We start from the raw sequence: 18096 nt of genomic DNA on the forward strand, positions 1-18096 counted from the left end.
AGGACATTTTGTCTTGCCATAAGGAACATCTAATACGGAGGAACCCACGACCGAGAAGTAAACACTCAGCACTTACGTGGCGCTGAGGTAGCAAAATCCTCATCTCTCGTTGCCCTGACAACAGTAACGCCTGAATCCTCCTGTCCAATCCACAACAGACAATAGTCCTAAACAACGCCCAAACACACCCTTCTTCCGCACCACAACCAGCCTCACGAGAGCCTTTAAAAGACAGTGTTTAACTAATCGTGGACCTTTTTCTCGGGAATCTTTTGTTGATTTGTGATATGGTGACCCTGGATCCTCGTCTGGGTCCCTCTGTGCTGTATGATTGCTGTCGACTCGTAATAAATCGTCAACTTGGGTTTCGGAGAGTTTTTCCATCTTTCAAAATGGAGCCCGTACAAGGGGTTAAGACTAAGGTGAATGAGCGGAGTTTGCCCTTTTGGCCAGGTTGTCTGAGTTCCGCCTGCCCGGGTTGTTGGAATTGCGCTAGTGCAGTTCCGGCAGTTCGGCTGGCGTGATTCCGGCAATTTGGCTGAAAGGTCAGATTCCTTCAATTTTGTGGTCCAGCGTGATTTTTTTTTGGCTTGTTTGATGGGACCCAGACGAGGAGGAGGTAAACAAGCGACTGCGGACGAGTCAACTGGAACTGTAATTACACCACAAAATTAAAGGTAAAAGACGTTTTGTCATAATTTAAGTAGGGAAAACAGTTGACTCGGAACGGTCCTTGACCATTTGTGTTTTGTCTAACGGTGATTGTTGTACTGTGGTAATATGCAGTGGATAGTTAAATTCATAATGTGAAAATGATCGATTATCAGATTAGGAGTTTAATAAATAAATAAAATAATAATAATAATAATAATTAATTCAAATGATTCAAGTCATATGACCAATATATAGAAGGCATCATTGGAAATTATTTTTATTCATTATTCTTTTATTCATTCTTCACTGGAGCAATGTTGAAAATTATGTTGTGTTCCCTACTGTGGGTAGTCAACTTGTTCTAGTTCGTGACCATATATTGATAAAGGTTCAGGTTGTTGAGCATCACATTCTTAACATTGGCTAAGTGATCAGTGCAAGCCCTCCTAGTTCAAATGGATTTGATGTCTATTGCTGTCAACTGCATTGAAACATGATCATTTTCCGAAACGCCTTACCCGGATGGATGGAAGTGACGCTACAGCGTTGCGACCTGGCGTTGTAGTCCACAGTGACGGGACGCCACAGCTCGGCGTCCACGCAGTCGAAAACCAGCTCCCACTAAAGGAAGAAAAAAAAAACAAAGTCAGCCGTGTCGGTCTGAAACGCCAACAGTTCTCCAAAAAGAGAATATAACCAAAGTTTCTGTGTTGTTGACACGTGGCCGATGCTGTTCAGAGCTGTCATGACACCACACTCGGATTTCATTAGTGTTCTTCTTCACATGCCACTGCAGAGACCAAATAGAAATGACAACAATGATGACCATTGTATGACCACAGAGACTTTCCCAAAAAAGCTTAGAACTCAAACTTTTTTCTTTGTCTTCTTGTGTTTTATTACGGGCTGGACAATTTCTCTTCTTGCTGACTCGATACCAATAGTCGGAGCTTGATTCAAGTCTGGAAAGAAGAGATGCATCATTACAGTTGCAACTTTTTATTTATTTATTTATTTTTTTAAATCGTTAATCTGCTGTAAAAGATGACCATCTTTTAATTAAGACATTTGGGAACACGCTTTCACGCTGGAAATGAGTACGCTAAGTCACATTTTTAACAATTTTCGAAAAGATTTTACAGCGCAAACAAGTAAATAAATCATAATCAATTTATCATTGTTCAGTTTTGGTAATGGTAATTTGAAACAAAGCTCTGTTGTTGTTGTTTTTTTTTCTAAGATTTCTTTCATTTGACTTAGTGATTAATGGATAAAATTGTCAACAGATGAATTAATTATTGGGCACATCAGACCATATCTGAGACCCCCCAATGTATGGATGCATATTTACTTATTCAGTTTCAAAGATGTATGAAGTTTTTTAGAATACAAACAATCTATGCAAAAGACGGAGTTTCTACATCTTTTAATTTTTTATTTTACTGGGACTAGTACTTGTTTTTAGTGTCTGAAGCAGCTGTACAGTGAATTCCGTGCTTGTATACAAGGTTAACAAGACAAACTTGCCAGCAAAGTCACAATGTATGATAAGAAAATGAAGGCACCAAACAGGCTGAAAGTCGAAGATTAGGTATATTACACATGATTTACAACAGATACAGTAATTTATATGAGAAGATCAGCATAGTGTCGTGATATAGTTAGCATTGGTGTGTGTGTGTGGTAAAATGTACTCCTGTTCAACCGCTAGGTTAGTGAAGAATGAAAAGAGGTAGAATCAAACCTGACAAACATGTTTTACTCATACGATTCAACTCATCATCACCAGCCTACAAGAAGGCTGAAAGAATGCCGGAATCGTGTCATCGGCTGCTGCATAAGCCTCTTCGACTTTTCAGCTTCATTCTACCTTCATCTTTGATCCACACACGGACCGTGATGCAGTTGCTGTTCCATTGATGAGGACTCATCTTCACTGGACAGCCATCTGTCATGGGAACTGCACCCAAACAACAATTCATCATTCAAAAATTCACCAGAAATATATAAACAGAATTAGAGAAAACATGACTGACCCTTTGTCTGGGACCTCTTCAGTCAAGTTGGAAGAAGACAGAAACCAGAAAAAAATGCATTAGATTTTTGGAAATTGTGTCATTCAACAACGGCTTTGTATTTTTTATTGATACATAGCACTGTAAAGTGAATTTATTATATTTTCTCTATTTTTTATATATCTATCTATTTATTATTACCAACTTTGAATGTTAAAATGCCACTGTCAATCACTTATTATTGAAGATGTACATTTCAAAGAATCAGTAATGTTATCTGGAAAGGGACACATTTCTCCAGGTTTCTTTACTTTTCATGCATATCTCCATCTTGTACATGTTTATTTCCTTATTGCCAAGCCCTAGTTTCTAATATTCAAACTTTTTTTTTTTTTTAGTTCAATACAAACCCTTGCTGCACATTAAGTGCCGCATATAAACACAACTCAAACATAAAAGAGTATATATAGAAACAAAAAAAAAAATCAAAACTAGGGATTAGGGCTGCACAATATATCATTTGAATATTGCCATCGCATTGTGCACATGTACAATCGTCCCATCGCAGGACGTGTTATTGTTTTTTGTTTTTTTTATGCAAACTTTTGTTTTTCTTAATAAAAGCAGCAATTGTGCAGAGATGTGGCTTCCTGGATCCCTTTTATATACAGCAATATTTATCATTCACAGGAACACCACTTTAAACGGGATTAAAACGGTATTATATGAATACTAGTGATGTCCAAATTGCATATTTTTGTACCCGAGTCAGAGTCCGAGTCACCCGTTTTTGAGCTACTGAGGTGTGTCTGCCCAGATTAAAGCAAAAAACCTTTCATTCATCATTAACTTTAAGTACCAAACGCCAGCCGCACTGGTGACCAAGAAAATCAGTTTGGTCGCTCATGCTTAGCATGAGAGTGGGTGAGACGCTGTAGGAGCGTGAAGTTTTATGGAAAACATAAAACCTGACCCTTTTTTTACGCGATTCCAATCCTCTTACAAAGGCATGATGTGCCCAATTTTCGATCACGTGATCAGATCGGGACATTTATAATGAATACAATGTGGTCATAGTGAGTCAAATTCTTCCCAAACAGAGCTATTCAAGTCATCTGGTGAATGTCCCCGATCCGATCACATGTTCGTAAATCGGGCACAAATCACATCATTTTAGGAAGATGGTTATCAGGTAAAAATAAATCTGTTTTTTAAAACGTATTTATTTTATTTTAATTAACTCATAGGCTGCCATTAACATCCAATTCATTTGGACTGGGAGGGTGGCAAAACCCCAGTCAAATTGGATTGGACGTCTATCGCCGTTAATAGCAGTGAAACATGATCACTTAATGCCAGCCTTCCCAGTTGAAGTAGATTTGATGTCCATAACTTTATAATGCAGTGAATGAGATATGTGCTACAAGAAACAAAATATTCCAGAGGTACAAGGATATTGCACATAGCCTGGAACTCCAGACTCACCGCTGTTCCAGCGATTGAGTCTGGCGACCTTCCCGCGGATTAAATTCCCAGGGCTGAGCAAACCACAGCAAGCAGACAGTGGAGTGGACCAATCAGCGACGGGCAGACGTGATGTTGGTAAAGCGACAACTCTAGCGCGGCGCGAGCGAAGAACGGAGAAGTTTGATTAACATGGCTAGCGCAAGACAGACTGTTGTCAATGACTTGTGTTGATGTGTTTTTGGTCATTTAAAACTGATTTCACCGCGGATTGGAACATATTCTTGGCTCTCCCGTTCGCCTTCTGTATTGTTGTGGAGACGACTTCCGACGCGCAAGGGTGACGTTGCTTGTTAAGAACACGTCATGCAAATAATCGAAACTGATTTGTACGGATGATTTCGTTCGGCTCGAGTGGCCATTAAGGAGGCGGGTTCCAAACTATTCTCAAAGTGTTTGAAAAATACAGGGAGAACAGTCTGGCTGTGCCAGGCAATATTGCACACACACACGCACACACCCCCACGAAAAACACAGACGAGTCCGAAAAAGCACTTTCTGCTCTCGCACCCTTCTTCAAAATAAATTGCTGTATTTTAACCCAAAAGAACTGTTGTGTTTGATAGAACAATATGTCTATATGCTGCCATAGCAGATTCATTGCGCATTAAGCCCCCGAACTATTTTCAATTTGTCCGTTTTACCCTGGACACCCCCATTTACAGACGTTGAGCAACCGCTTTTGTTTCAATCCAGCCATAAAAAGAAGGTAATTATATTTATTATTCGAAATACCTGTCATTATTAGCTTAGAATCATTAATTGATTTCTTTTTTAAAAAATGACTTTAAAAAATTATTCACTCACATATTTTAAACTTTTAAACAAATTAGGTCACAATGAAAAAAATGTCTGTAAATAAGTCAGATATCTACCTCATAACTTTTGCTTAATTGTTTTTGTTACTATCGCATTTCCCCCGATATTTTAGATGATAAATAATCAATCCAAACAAAGAAAAAATGAAAAATAAATAAAAGTTTAAGAGGGTAGATATATGAAAATGAAAATCTCAACCACTCCTTGATGTCTGCGATTTCTGCATCGCGACCCTTGTTATATTACCATGTTTCACCCATGATGAAATCCCCCAAAAATCCAGCTGCAGCCATTCACAGCTGTGTCTTCACACTTGGTCATACATGCTACATGGAGTTTTTGGATCGGAAAAGAGGTAAGTACGCGATAATATCTCGTTAAAATCGCTGCGTCTTAAATTATGCTCTCTGTTGCCCTCACCTCCAGTTAGGGTTTTGCTGTTTATTTTTTTTTTTTTCAATGCCCTCCTGTTCAAAATTTTTCTTCCTCCAGAAAATGGAGATTTTAAGCTTTCCAATGATGTATCACGCATACATATAGGACAATTTTGAACTTTGGCCAGATTTAGGGTCTCAGAGCGGAACTTCAAGCCATATATATATATATATATATATACACAGTACTTTTTATACTATATAGTATATTTACGCTACTGAAACCAATTTTACAGAACAAAGAGAAATCAAAACCAAAATAGCTCAGTTTATCACATTGTATCATCAACTTTATTTTTAAAATGCATATATTTATCTAAAACGGTGGCTCTTAACCTGGGTTCGATCGAACCCCAGAGGTTCGGTGAGTAAGTCTAAGGGTGGGGTAAAGAGACCCAGAGCCCTATCTTCATACGCTGATTAAATCTAGGCAAGGTGGCTTTTAGACCAGGTTTTGAACTGGTTTGCTTCCAATTTACAGGCTTGATCAGTTTCTTTTAACCGCTAGTCCTCGATCTGATGGGTGGAGGAACTGGTTTGCTCAGTGGAAGATTGACTCACACTTGGGATGAGGGAATACAACAGACCAATGGGCACTGTGGTCCCAAATTTTGACCTGTTTATAAAACATGCTGTCAATATGAGAAGAATTTTGAAAGGGGAATTTGCTAAATTATTAGATTGCTAGCTTGGATATATCATTTTTTAATTTGAGGGAAAAAAAAGCTTTATTATCTAATTCCAAAGGGTTCGGTTAATTCACATGTGAAACTTGTGGGGTTCGGTACCATTAGTAAGGTTAAGAACCACTGATCTAAAACAAAATATTTAAATGCAATTTTCAGGGCTGTCAAATTTATCACGTTAACAGGCGGTAATTAATTTTTTAAATGAATCACGTTAAAATATTTGACGCAATTAACGCATGCACAGAACGACCTGCTCACGCATTGCCTCAAACAGATTACAATGACGCCATTTATGTACATTCAGAGTGAAGAGAATGCCACCAGCCGCTTGGGGGCAGCGCCGTTCCATACTAATGTTATTCCTTCTAATAGTGGGAGAATTAGTAGTTGTGAGACGTTTATGCTGTTGAATCATGCTATTTGTGCTCCACACATATTTCTGTAAGTTTACTTTCTTTTAGTGGCAATTATGTGTCTCTTTTTGTGTTTTGGGTAAGATATGTACGGAGATATATATATGTTATAAAGGCGAGTGGGCACAGGCGTTCATTGGACCGTGCCGTTTATTGGCATAAGCTTCGGCAACTCCTTCACAATAAACATAAGTATCATTTAGTGAAAGCACAACCAAAATAATATTCCTATCTCTCAGAAAACGTAATGTTCACAAAAACAAAAGCACTTCAGTCTGTAGTAATGAGGCCCTATTCTCACACAGTTAAAGAGCATACGACAGGAGAAAAAAAGTTTGTGAATTATGTGAATTAGAATCATATTTTGAGACGATTCGACTATATACAACAATTTAGCAAAGTGCAGATGACGAGAAATTAGTCTTTTAATCTGCCGGTTAGCCACGCCTACCATCATAGGGCTTTAGCGTCCCCAACAGGTTGATGACGTCAGCGGTAGACTGGGCTCATCGGTTTTACTATTCAGCCCATTGAGGGGGAATTATTCAGAACGAGGAAAACGCGACGAAGAGAGCCGCAAAATGTTATTGTTTCAGTCTCTCTACTCCAATAGTTTTACAGGATATTCTTTTTATCCAAGTATTTTTCCCCAATAGCTATTTAAATGGCTTGAGAAGGACCAGTCAGCCCGTCGAGGGGTAACTATTCACAAAGAAGAAAAAGCGAAGAGAGATGCAAAATGTCATTGTTTCTGTCTCTTTACGTCAATATTTTTACAGGATATTCTTTTTATCCAAGTATTTTCCCCAAATTATAAATAAATGGCATGGTCATGACAAATAACAGTCTTGTGCTAAATGGAATATGAAATAATAAAAATGCATTTATTCAGGACGACATGGCAAAATTACTCCATAAATGTCAAAACTGTCGACTTCACCTATACTGTCGCACCTCACGAACGATATTTTATGACACCTAAATCGGACATATGTCATTTCCCTTCCCCGGCTTCGGAGAATGTAAACAAACCAAAAGGCGTGACAGCTAGCCGACATGCTAACCCGAACCGAGTGATGTTTCAAAGTCTTCGAAGCGGAAAATCACACATAACTAGCCTGGATTTATTGACATGACGACTGGGTTGTCGATTGTCTTCGCGGATCGGCAAACCGCCCAGCGGAGAGCAATTTACAGTTCGTTCCCCGGAGGAGGGTGGCTGCAGTTGTTGTGCTGCTAATGTGCATGAGGAGAGCTTTTTACATGCCTATCAATGATCAAACGTAAGTAATCCTTTATTAAAAGAAAGTTTGTAGTGTTTACTTTGTAATCGCTGTATTCGTATTTGACATAATACAAAACAAGATGTTTACTCACTTCCTCGTAAGTCCAATGGTCCCACAGTAAATATCCACGGTGAATGGGAACCTTTTGAAACTCCAAAAAGGCGCATATGCATCTCCCTCATACAGAATGATTTTTCTACAGCCGTTTGGCTGGCGTGATGCGAAAAATAAACATATTAATCCGCAAAATCAGCTGAAACCTTCGTCCTCATACACAACAGTACGCTGTATAGTGAAGAGGACGTCTTCTACCGTACACGTCACAGCGCCCTCCTCCTCAATGCAAGACCGAAGCCGGAAGTCACTCATTTTCATGGCGCAGGATTCAAAAAACTAAATAAATATAGCGATCGCTTCCACACACATCCAAGTAGTCCATATCATTCAGGAGCATAAAATACCGCGTGTATTATGAAATAATCAGGCTTTTTCGTGTCCCATGCACTTTTTAAACAACAATGCAAAGTGAACTGGCATTCCCAATCAAAATAGCTGTGTAAAATACACATTAAACTTACTCAGACTTTGGTCACTGTATTCTTATTATTGTTATTTTTATTCTTATTGTTATTATATTAACTCTACTTTTGATTGAACATTTTACAAATTTTATTAAAACAAAAACATTAAGAGAATTAATATAGAATTACTACAACTTGTAACCAGGGGCGGACTGGTAATCTGTGGGTTCTGGAGGATCACAGAACGGCCGGTGCCCTGGACGGCCGGCGGCAGCCATTCATTATACATCACTGTTTTTATCCCCCCATCCTCTGATTAACTACAGTTTGCATCCAATCCGACAGGGGGCAGCAATGTGCCTGGCACAGAAAGCACAGACAGAGTAGCCTTCATTGGTTCCTTGTGGAAGCAAAATAGCGACGAGCGTCAATATGGATGGTGGTGGCAAAAAAAGAAAAGAGAAGGGTGGCGCTGAGAAGGTTAGGGAGAAAAACTTAAAGAAACTGGAGAGCGAAGCATTAAAATGTCACAAGTTGACAAATATTTTCGCAAGCTGCAACGGCCACGTCGGGTAACAAGTCAACAGCCCAGCCCCCGGCGATGGTGAGTGTGGGAGCGGCAGCCGCTCTGACGCTGATGTGCAACCGGTGCAGGGAGAGAGAAAAGAAGAAGGAGGTGGGTAATGATATGGAAGTTCCCCAGACAAACGCAGGGAAAGTAAGTAGGGATGAAGAGGGTTACTCGCTCGGTATACTGGCAGTTGTTATCCACCAGGTAGCTACATTTAAAGTTAAATAAATGACAATTAAAGGATTAGTGCCAGCTAGCCCATGTACCCGTTTGCAATTGTGTCAAGTTACAGTATGCCAGTCCTACTATCACTCTCCTAAGAAAAATATTTTAGCTGTAAAACAACGTATGCACACGCAGCAGCAATATTAATTCAGAAGAAATATAACAAAATATTAATAAAATGAATGGTTTTACTTTAAAGTTTAGGTAGTTAAATTGATGTTATATAATTAATCATTTATATATCGTTTTGTTTTCTGGTTAATACTTTCCAATGAAGGTTATGTATACAGGATTTGTATTGAAATGTTTATTGTATTTTCATTGAAATTTATTATTTGTATGGCAAGATTAATTATGGCAGGGGTCTCTAAACCGGTCCTCAAGGGCCGCTGTGGGGCCTGGTTTTTGTTTCAACCGATCGAGTACCGACAGTTTAACCAAAGAAGTTTCTGCTAAAACAAACAGCACCTGACTGCAATCAAAAGATTACACTTGTAAGACACCAGATTGGTGGATAGGTGTTGTCTTGTTTTGTTGGAATGAAATCCTTCGCCCGCTGCGGCCCTATGTGTAATAGTTTGGAGACCACTGAATTATGGCATAAACAATGAAGTCATTTTATAGACAGAGATATATTATAATCAACTGGATACATAAAACTTGCTTTGAAAAATAAATTCTTTCATTTGTTTATTCAGGTTGATCATAGAGCTAGTACAGAAAATGAATCCAACTCCAGTGGCCTATACTACGAAGCCGGTTTTCTGGCTTAGCAGGGTAACTTCGAGAGTAACTTTATCACGTGCGACGTAAGTTCGCGGCTATGCGAGACTACGAAAGGTGGATATGTTGGAACCGAGAAGTGTTGCCATGGCAACACACGCCACACGCCAAACCTGGTCGTGTCAGAGTTAGATCTTGCTTAACATCAGGATTCCAATTTACCACGCTCTATTTAAACAGCACTCTTCCGCGGACGTGTCCTCCTGACAATGACAGCGTACTTGGACGACCCATACGACATTGGCGCGCGGATTGTGAGGGGCTCTCTCCGGAGGGCACGGGTATTTCGGGACCGCCAGAATCCGCTGGCGTACCCGGAAGATGTTCTCCATGAAAGATATAGATTTTCAGCTGAGGGAATTCTTTACCTGTGCCAACTGATCTAGGCAGACGTCACTAATGTAACCCGCCGAGTCAGGCCCTCACAACCGCGCAAATTGTGTGTGCCTGTCCGTGCGCTCTTTCGCCAGGGACAATATATGTATTCCATCGGTGATGCTGAATATCTGCAAGAACACTCTATGCCGTGCGATTCGGAGTGGGGTATGGAAACGCTTCAAATTGATGCATTTATAATAATCATTGAAATATGTAGACTATTTAAACATTGAGAAAACTTGCGTTTTTTTCTGCCAACTCGAGATTAAATTAAATGTCAAATCCACTGATAGGACAGACGCACAAATATAAAAGATATAAATGTTTATTGAATATTCATCTTACAGTCTTGTTTAACTGTGAAAAATCGTTACAAAAGACGGGCTTTTATTTACGCAACAATGCATGGCATCCCCTCATTTACTTCTTCTCCTGAGTCCTCACAAATATAACATAATTTTTTTGGGGGGGGTTGTTGGGCTCGGGCCTGCAAATCAAGTTTATTGATCGGACTCGGGTCGGGTCGGGCTGGATTTTTTAGGCCCAAACTAAAAAAAAGAACATACGTATTCGTACAGTCAAGGGGACTAAACATGCAATCATCCTGTTTCGTGAGGTGATGCGTGACCATTATTTCTTACTGTTAATGTACCAAATCTTATTTTATTTTCCTGACAGCAGGCTTTATTTCTTTTCATGGACATAAGTAAACTGGCATATTGACGCATTCACAAATCACACGATCTGTAAATTCGCTGTCAACAGACCCGTTGTGCTCTACTCGCCGAAGCGGTGTTGGATTTCGCGGTGAGGGTGGATTTTAATTCCTCATAATTCCGCATGATCATCGCGCATTCCTCCTCCGTGAAGTAAGGTGCCCGTGGCATCGTCACAAGTAGTGTTTGACTCTGGTCACCGCCCCCTTTTATGTGAACGCGCAGTAACTCTGACTGGGTTGACACAGGTTCGACTAATCAACCTCATAATCAGCGTCGTAGCACCGATTGACCACAAACTAGACAACCAGGTTTTGTCAACTCCGGTTACCCGATGGTAAACTGGATTACTTCTGGGGAGGTTGAACTCGGTTCGTAGTATAGGCCACAGTTCAGCCTTGCAGTACTTTGAGCGCCCCAAGTCAGTGACAGTCTAGACACATTTTCTTCATTTTCTCTCAAAGTGCACGAAATTGATGCATTTTACAATATAATGTAAAAAAAAAAAAAAAAAAATTATCCCCGCGAGGGCATGCCCCCGGACCCCCCTAGGGGGTCTGTGTTTCCCTTCGTATAGCAATTCTTGTGGGCTGGGCTGAGTCAAAGTCCAGGGCTGCTTTTTAGTCCCAGTCCGCCCCTGCTTGTAACTATAACATTTATCTTTTAAGGACTACAAGTCTTTCTATCTGTGGATCCCTTTAATAGAAAGAATGTTAATAATGTTAATGCCATTTGTGGATTTATTGTTATAATAAACAAATACAGTACTTATGTACAGTATGTTGTATGTATATATCCGTCTTGTGTCTTATTTTTCCATTCCAACAATAATTTACTGAAAAATAGGGCATATTTTAGAGATGGTTTGAATTGCGATTAATTACGATTAATTTCTAAGCTGTGATTAACTCGATTAAAAAATGTAATCGTTTGACAGCCCTAGTTTGTGGTGCACAACTGATTTGCAAAAAAAAAAAAAAAAAAAAATTCCTCCGCTTTATTTAAACCACTGCTCCAGTCATTTTAATTGGATATAATGTTGGGATAGCTTAGATAGAATTGTTTTTAAAAAATTAATAAATAAATAAAAAAGACAATTGGATGTGCTTTTTATTTCCTCCTTTATACCTTTCCGAGGTATTGGATTGGGACTCAGTATCAGCAGCTCCTCAAAATCGGGTGGCTTGAACTCACATACAAAAATACTGCATGTACTTTATGTGATCTGAACACCCCTAATCTAAAAAGTATATTAGAAAAAAGAAAGAATCCACACCTTTTTAAATGAACTACTCATTCGCAAGTTCGAAGAACAAAAAAACAGCCTTTTTGAAGAAGTCACGAGTGGAAAATAGAACATAACTAACGAGCTAGTTTCCAAATGTAAACTTAATTTTTGAGTGAGTACAGTCAAAGTTATGACTCAACAAGTTTAGGTCAACACTCACTCACCTGACACGAGAAGCTCGCATTTCGTTGGGGAAGGAGTTCAACCGGCAGCGGCAGAAGCGTAACGACTGTTACAACCACCACCGCGACGGCGAGTGTTCCCTCGTGCCGCCAACACCGCGCGCCGCTCCCGCTTTCCAAACGCATTGTAGTCTGTAGGAAAAAATACTAGTACGTACACGTCCGCCGGGGCCATGAGGTGACGCGGTGCTCCAAGTAGTTGTGAGTAGACATGGGCAGGTAAATGTATCGATTCGACACCGCCTCTCAAGGTTTGAGAGGCGGTGTCGAATTATTGACAACAACAAAAAACTGAAATCTTTGCGTTTACCTCCTTTTGACTTAGTCTGAAAATGTTATGCCTGAATTTACATCTAGCAAATACCTATACATAAAAAAGCATTGGGGGAATCAGTGGCGCCACTAGGGGGTGGCCAGGGGTGGCCACGGCCACCCCTATAAATTGGTTGGCCACCCCAATGGCCACCCCGCTTGCCAGTATATTGTTAGATTGTTGTAGCATCAGTTATGGATTTCATCCCAAATGAATGCATTTATTTTGTTTTGTTAAATGTAGGGCTTTCAAATTTATCGCGTTAATGGGCAGTAATTATTTCTTTTGAATTTATCACGTGAAAATATCGCAATTAACGCATTCGCGGTACGACTCATTCACGCATTGCCGCAAACAGCCTACAATGGCGCCGTTTTACTTATATACAGAGATAAGAGGCGGAGTCAAGTGAGTGGAGTAGATTCAAGCATTCACTGGGGCCGTGCTTTTAATTGGCAAAAGCTTTGTTATCTCATCTCTCCCACAGCAACTATAAATATTGTGGGGAAGATTGACAGGAGTTGATCTTTTTCTTAACACCCTGTAGTGTACCCAACACAGAGAAGATATAGCATTTGCAGCCACCACACACAGTCACGGTTGCACCACTTCCCATCATGCATTTGTGCAGAACAGTTAAGTCGCTACAGTATCATTTACTGAAAGCTCAACAAATACACTAGATGGCAATATTTAGTCACAATATACAAACTCGCATTTATACTTTAAGAATTACAAGTCTCTCTATCCGTGGATCCCTTTCACAGAAAGAATGTTAATAATGTTAATGCCATCTTGTGGATTTATTGGTATAATAAATACAGTACTTATGTACAGTATGTTGAATGTATATATCAGTCTTGTCTTATCTTTCCATTCCAACAATAATTCACAGAAAAATATGGCATATTTCTAGAGATAGTTTGAATTGCAATTAATTACGATTAATTTTTAAGCTGTGATTAACTCGATAAAAATTTTAAATCGTTTGACAGCCCTAGTTAAATGTACACCTTATGCCTAATATATACATAACACAATAAAACAATTGTTGTGAAACTCAAAATGTTGACTGGACAGTTATGGACTATGCACATTAAATCATTAGTAACATCAAATATTACACAATACACCAGAGTATATCAGTAGCCGTGTCCTTAAGTTTTTCTGATAGTTTTCCCCTGACCTTTTTACTGCAATAATATAATGAAAACCTGAAATTATGGCTTTTAGTTTTGGCCACCCCAAGATTTTAAGTGGCCCCATCTGGCCACCCCTGTGAAGAATTTCGGGAGGCGCCACTGGGGGGAATACGTAACTAAATGGAAACATTGTGAATTGGAAAAATACAAAAAATATTTTAAAAATCCCAAATTAAAATATAAAAAAGATTTTTAAAAATATATATATCATGAAGATTTGGAGAAAATAAAACAAAAAGAGGAATTTACTAATAAATTCCTCTTAATTTTTTTTTATTGTTATTGTGGGCAGCACGAAGTGGGTGCGGGCAAGTCAATTTAAGTGGAATGGATACAATTGGGCGGAAACGACACCGCCTCTCAAGGTATCCACGTGACAGGTGAAAACAAGTATAATCATTGGCAACAGTGGGGGAAAAAAAAGATCTTTGGGTTTTACTTCCTTTTTACTTGGTATGAAATATTTAACCTTATAATCCTTTATGCCTGAATTTACATTGAGCAAAAATACCTGTACATAAAAAAGCTTTGTGGGAATGCACGAGCACATGAAAATAATAAAAGGAAAATAAACATGTAATTAAATTGGAAAAGTACAACTAACATTTGGAAAATCCTAAATCAAAAAAAGTGTTTGTTTTTTTTAATCAATAAAATAAAAACTGAGCAATTAAAGAAAATATAGTGCCTGCGTGGGTTTTCTCCGGGTACTCCGGCTTCCTCCCAAATCCAAAAAACATTCATGCAAAGCTGATTGGACACTCCAAATTTTCCCTAGGTGTGATTGTGTGCGTGTGAATGTTTGCATGCCTGTAAGTGTCCTGAAATTGTTCGGCAACCAATTTAGTGTGTAACCTGCCTCCTGCCCGTATGTCGCTCAAATAGGCTCCAGCACCTCCTCAACTCTCACGAGGACAAGCAATATGGAAAATGAATGAATGAAAAATTGATTTTTGATGAAAAAATAGAATTAAAAATTTTTTTGGTTCATCTTTTATATTAGGATTTTCTCATTTTTAGTTGTATTTCTCAATATAATTTTCTATAGTATAAGAAATGACCAGATATCAATAGGACGTGTCCCCCAAACTTCCCCAATTCCACTGACGCTTATGAAGGGTGCTGCCATTGACGTCCATGGACGTCCAATTCTCCCATTCATTTCTAATGGCTTTTAGTTTCGTGCCATTGACTGGCATTATGGTCCATTCTATTGATAGACCTGAGTGGGGCTAAGATCTGTATCTCCACAGAGGAAAGACCAAGGTGTAATTTCTCCCGAAATTGCAGTTTCTAGTTTTCTATAGTATTTTTCATATCTATACTATTTTTTATTTACTTATGTATTCTTCCAATGTTTTATGGATATTTGTTAAATCCTTGGCTACCATTGACAGTGCAATCCAATCCAATAAAATTAGAAGGGTTGCCACACTCCCACTTCAAAAGGATTGTGTGTCTACTAGTGATAAAAATAATTTGTTTTGTAAAGCTGAATGATTATACATCGATTGTCAAGGACAATGAGAGAGTTAAATGTAAATAAACTTGGTCACGTTTTCTCGACATATTGTAATGAAATAGTATACCTTATTTGTACATAATTATTCATTTACAGGATCACAGAGGAATCAACATATAATTGAATGAAAAGGATAAGGAAGTGAGAAACAAAAGGAAGCAGCAGAGACATGAGCTCATTGTAATGAGGAAATGCTAGAAAGTAAAATGATCACAGTAAAACTGAGAATTAGCATACGTTTTCGTCAGTTCAATCGTGTCGCAGCCTGATTTCAGATATAAAATACACCATTAACGGGGATAGACGTCCAAACCATTTTAACTGGAAGGGCTCGCAGCGAATAAACATTTGTTTGTTCGTTGCCAACTCTCCCAGTTCAAATGGACTGAATGTCAACCAGTGAAAAATTAAATTCACAGCAGAAGGATAAGAGCCATATGATTGGACATCTATCATCGTCTGTGGCACTGAAAGAGTTCAGAGCATTTAATCAGAATAAAACGTCATCACCATTGGAACTACGCAAAATAGCTAATATATTCCATGTCTCCCGATAATTGACATGTGCCCCATATCTATCTGATGAGAAGTCCAAGTGTACCACCAGACTCCAATGACACCACAGAATGTCAGTTGTATATATTCAGCAATTCAAGCCATACTTCTTCTGCGAGCTCATAAAACACTTACGATCAGACCAGAAAGCCCAACGAGGTCACATCCTGTGTTGACTGGCTGTGTTCTAGAATCAACCTCTTTCGGTAAACCAGGGCTTCAAATTGCAAGAAACCAGATGATGATTAAATGGGAACAAGTCTTTAAGTTGTTCACTAGAATATCACTGGCTTTCATTGGCGACAATAGACACTCAATTCATTTGAACGGTCAATAGCAGCCAATGAGTTTAAGTAAAATTGCACTTGTTACATCTCGCCTTGACTGCAACATGCAGGTTTCTGGTGTGGAAACTCACTCAAAATGGGTTATCCCCCCCCCCCCCAGTTGCCTTCATCACATTGGAAACTTCAACATGGCTAAACTCACCTCTTTGTATATGTTATTATTCATTGAAGCAACTGCAACTGAAGCATTGCCAACTGCATCGTCGGAAATGCTGACTAAAAGGTCGAGATTCACATAAGCGCAACAGACCACACGTACGAAAAAATGTTTCCTTTGTTATTTTTTTATTAAACTTCTATTCTTATGCAATCTGTATTCATATAAATGCTCTAAAGCGCTCAACCAAGGGACTAAGAGACAGCGAGGCTATCGTGCGCCTCACTTTGGTCGCTGACCTAACAACCTGTGTGACATTACAAAAAGCTTAAAAACAGGAAACGGTGATATTACAAGTGACAAATAAAAATTTAAAAAGACCGCCAAATGTCTGGAGTAGCAGAACGCATAATAAATTAGGTGAAACTGCCAGCGTTCAGGCCCTAGAAGTATGTCGGTCATGTTGGCGCCATGGGGATGAATGTGGCCTCGTGGTTTAGTTTGTCCCACGTGAGGCCTCCTGCATTTTCTGCCATCTTTGCCATGATTTGGATTTTGTTCAACATGATGAATCGGCCAGCCCTCACAGATCGTTTCCATGAGTGTGGATCCATGATAACGCACATGCCACTGCACCAAACGTGACAGGGCAGTGGGCTTTTCAGTCACTGTCAGAGGTCTCGCTGCTGGGGTCCCCCTGCACTTTGCTGCGGTGCTGCATGGCCCGGTGGTAAGCCACCTGCACAGACTTGCGGATGTTAGACTTTCTGCCCTCCAGCATCTTCTCTTTGTCCAGCTCCTGGTCCACGCCCAGCGGCACCAGCTTGGAGCGCGGCAGCCACTGCCTGCGCGTGCACAGAAAACAAAAACAGGATTGTCAGCTTAGCTCTGATGCTGCTCAACTTGTTTTTCCAGTGGCTGAATATTTGTTCCTGGAGCGTGAGTTTGTTTTTTTTTGTTTTGTTTTCAATGGGATGGATTTCACATTCAAACCATTACTTCCAGTAGCATATAAATTAGCTCAATCAAGTCTCCAAGTTCTCTGTGTTTAAGTAGTAAGAAATAGTAATTTGCTTGATAATAAAATCTCAACATTTTCAAAATCCTGGAACATTTGATTTGGGTCAGTTGGTAATAGCCAAGTAGCTATTACGAGGTACTTGTCAAAAGGTTAGGAGAGGTTGCATTACTGTGTTTGCTGTGATTGTGTGACTTTTACAGTACTTTGTTACGTGCCCTACTAATGACAAGTAACTAAATGACTTGGCGAAGGAAAACACTGTTAGGGTTTCGCCCCCCTCCTCCTCTTCTTCTTGACTTCATTCAAAATACATCTGGCCTATTTCTGTGAAATGTTCATGATTTTTTCAGTTTCCGTTAAACCAGGACCACAAGCAACTTGCATGCGCACATGCCGGAAAGTAAAAAGCACCTTATGGGGGTGGCGTGGTTTGCCGGTTAAATTGCTGCATTATGCCAGCATTAGCGTTTTAGCTTTAGTTTTATTCATTCACACATCATTAAAGCATACAATACATGGTACAGTGATACCTCCCTACCTC

At 39.4% G+C, this 18096-nt stretch overlaps 2 protein-coding genes across 5 annotated transcripts in view; both read right to left on the bottom strand.

The window, feature by feature from the left end:
- The window catches only part of LOC130912125 (interleukin-17 receptor E), a 29104-nt gene extending 16310 nt beyond the window's left edge, over positions 1 to 12794 (bottom strand). Inside the window, exons 1-6 of the mRNA XM_057829978.1 lie at positions 12481 to 12794; positions 2691 to 2706; positions 2525 to 2614; positions 1528 to 1616; positions 1352 to 1444; positions 1173 to 1275 (exon numbers count right to left, since the gene is read on the bottom strand). Of these exons, the coding sequence (XP_057685961.1) occupies positions 1173 to 1275; positions 1352 to 1444; positions 1528 to 1616; positions 2525 to 2614; positions 2691 to 2706; positions 12481 to 12624 (535 nt within the window). The 5' untranslated portion in view covers positions 12625 to 12794. The remainder of the gene's footprint in view (positions 1 to 1172; positions 1276 to 1351; positions 1445 to 1527; positions 1617 to 2524; positions 2615 to 2690; positions 2707 to 12480) is intronic.
- Positions 12795 to 16682: 3888 nt separating this feature from the next.
- brpf1 (bromodomain and PHD finger containing, 1) overlaps positions 16683 to 18096 on the bottom strand; it is a 29902-nt gene continuing 28488 nt past the window's right edge. For all 4 annotated transcript variants that reach the window (XM_057861516.1, XM_057861508.1, XM_057861491.1 and 1 more), the window contains one exon: positions 16683 to 17379. In XM_057861516.1, the coding sequence (XP_057717499.1) occupies positions 17196 to 17379 (184 nt within the window). In that variant the 3' untranslated portion in view covers positions 16683 to 17195. The remainder of the gene's footprint in view (positions 17380 to 18096) is intronic.

The sequence above is a fragment of the Corythoichthys intestinalis genome, chromosome 2 (genome assembly GCF_030265065.1).
Source record: "Corythoichthys intestinalis isolate RoL2023-P3 chromosome 2, ASM3026506v1, whole genome shotgun sequence".
Taxonomy (NCBI): domain Eukaryota; kingdom Metazoa; phylum Chordata; class Actinopteri; order Syngnathiformes; family Syngnathidae; genus Corythoichthys; species Corythoichthys intestinalis.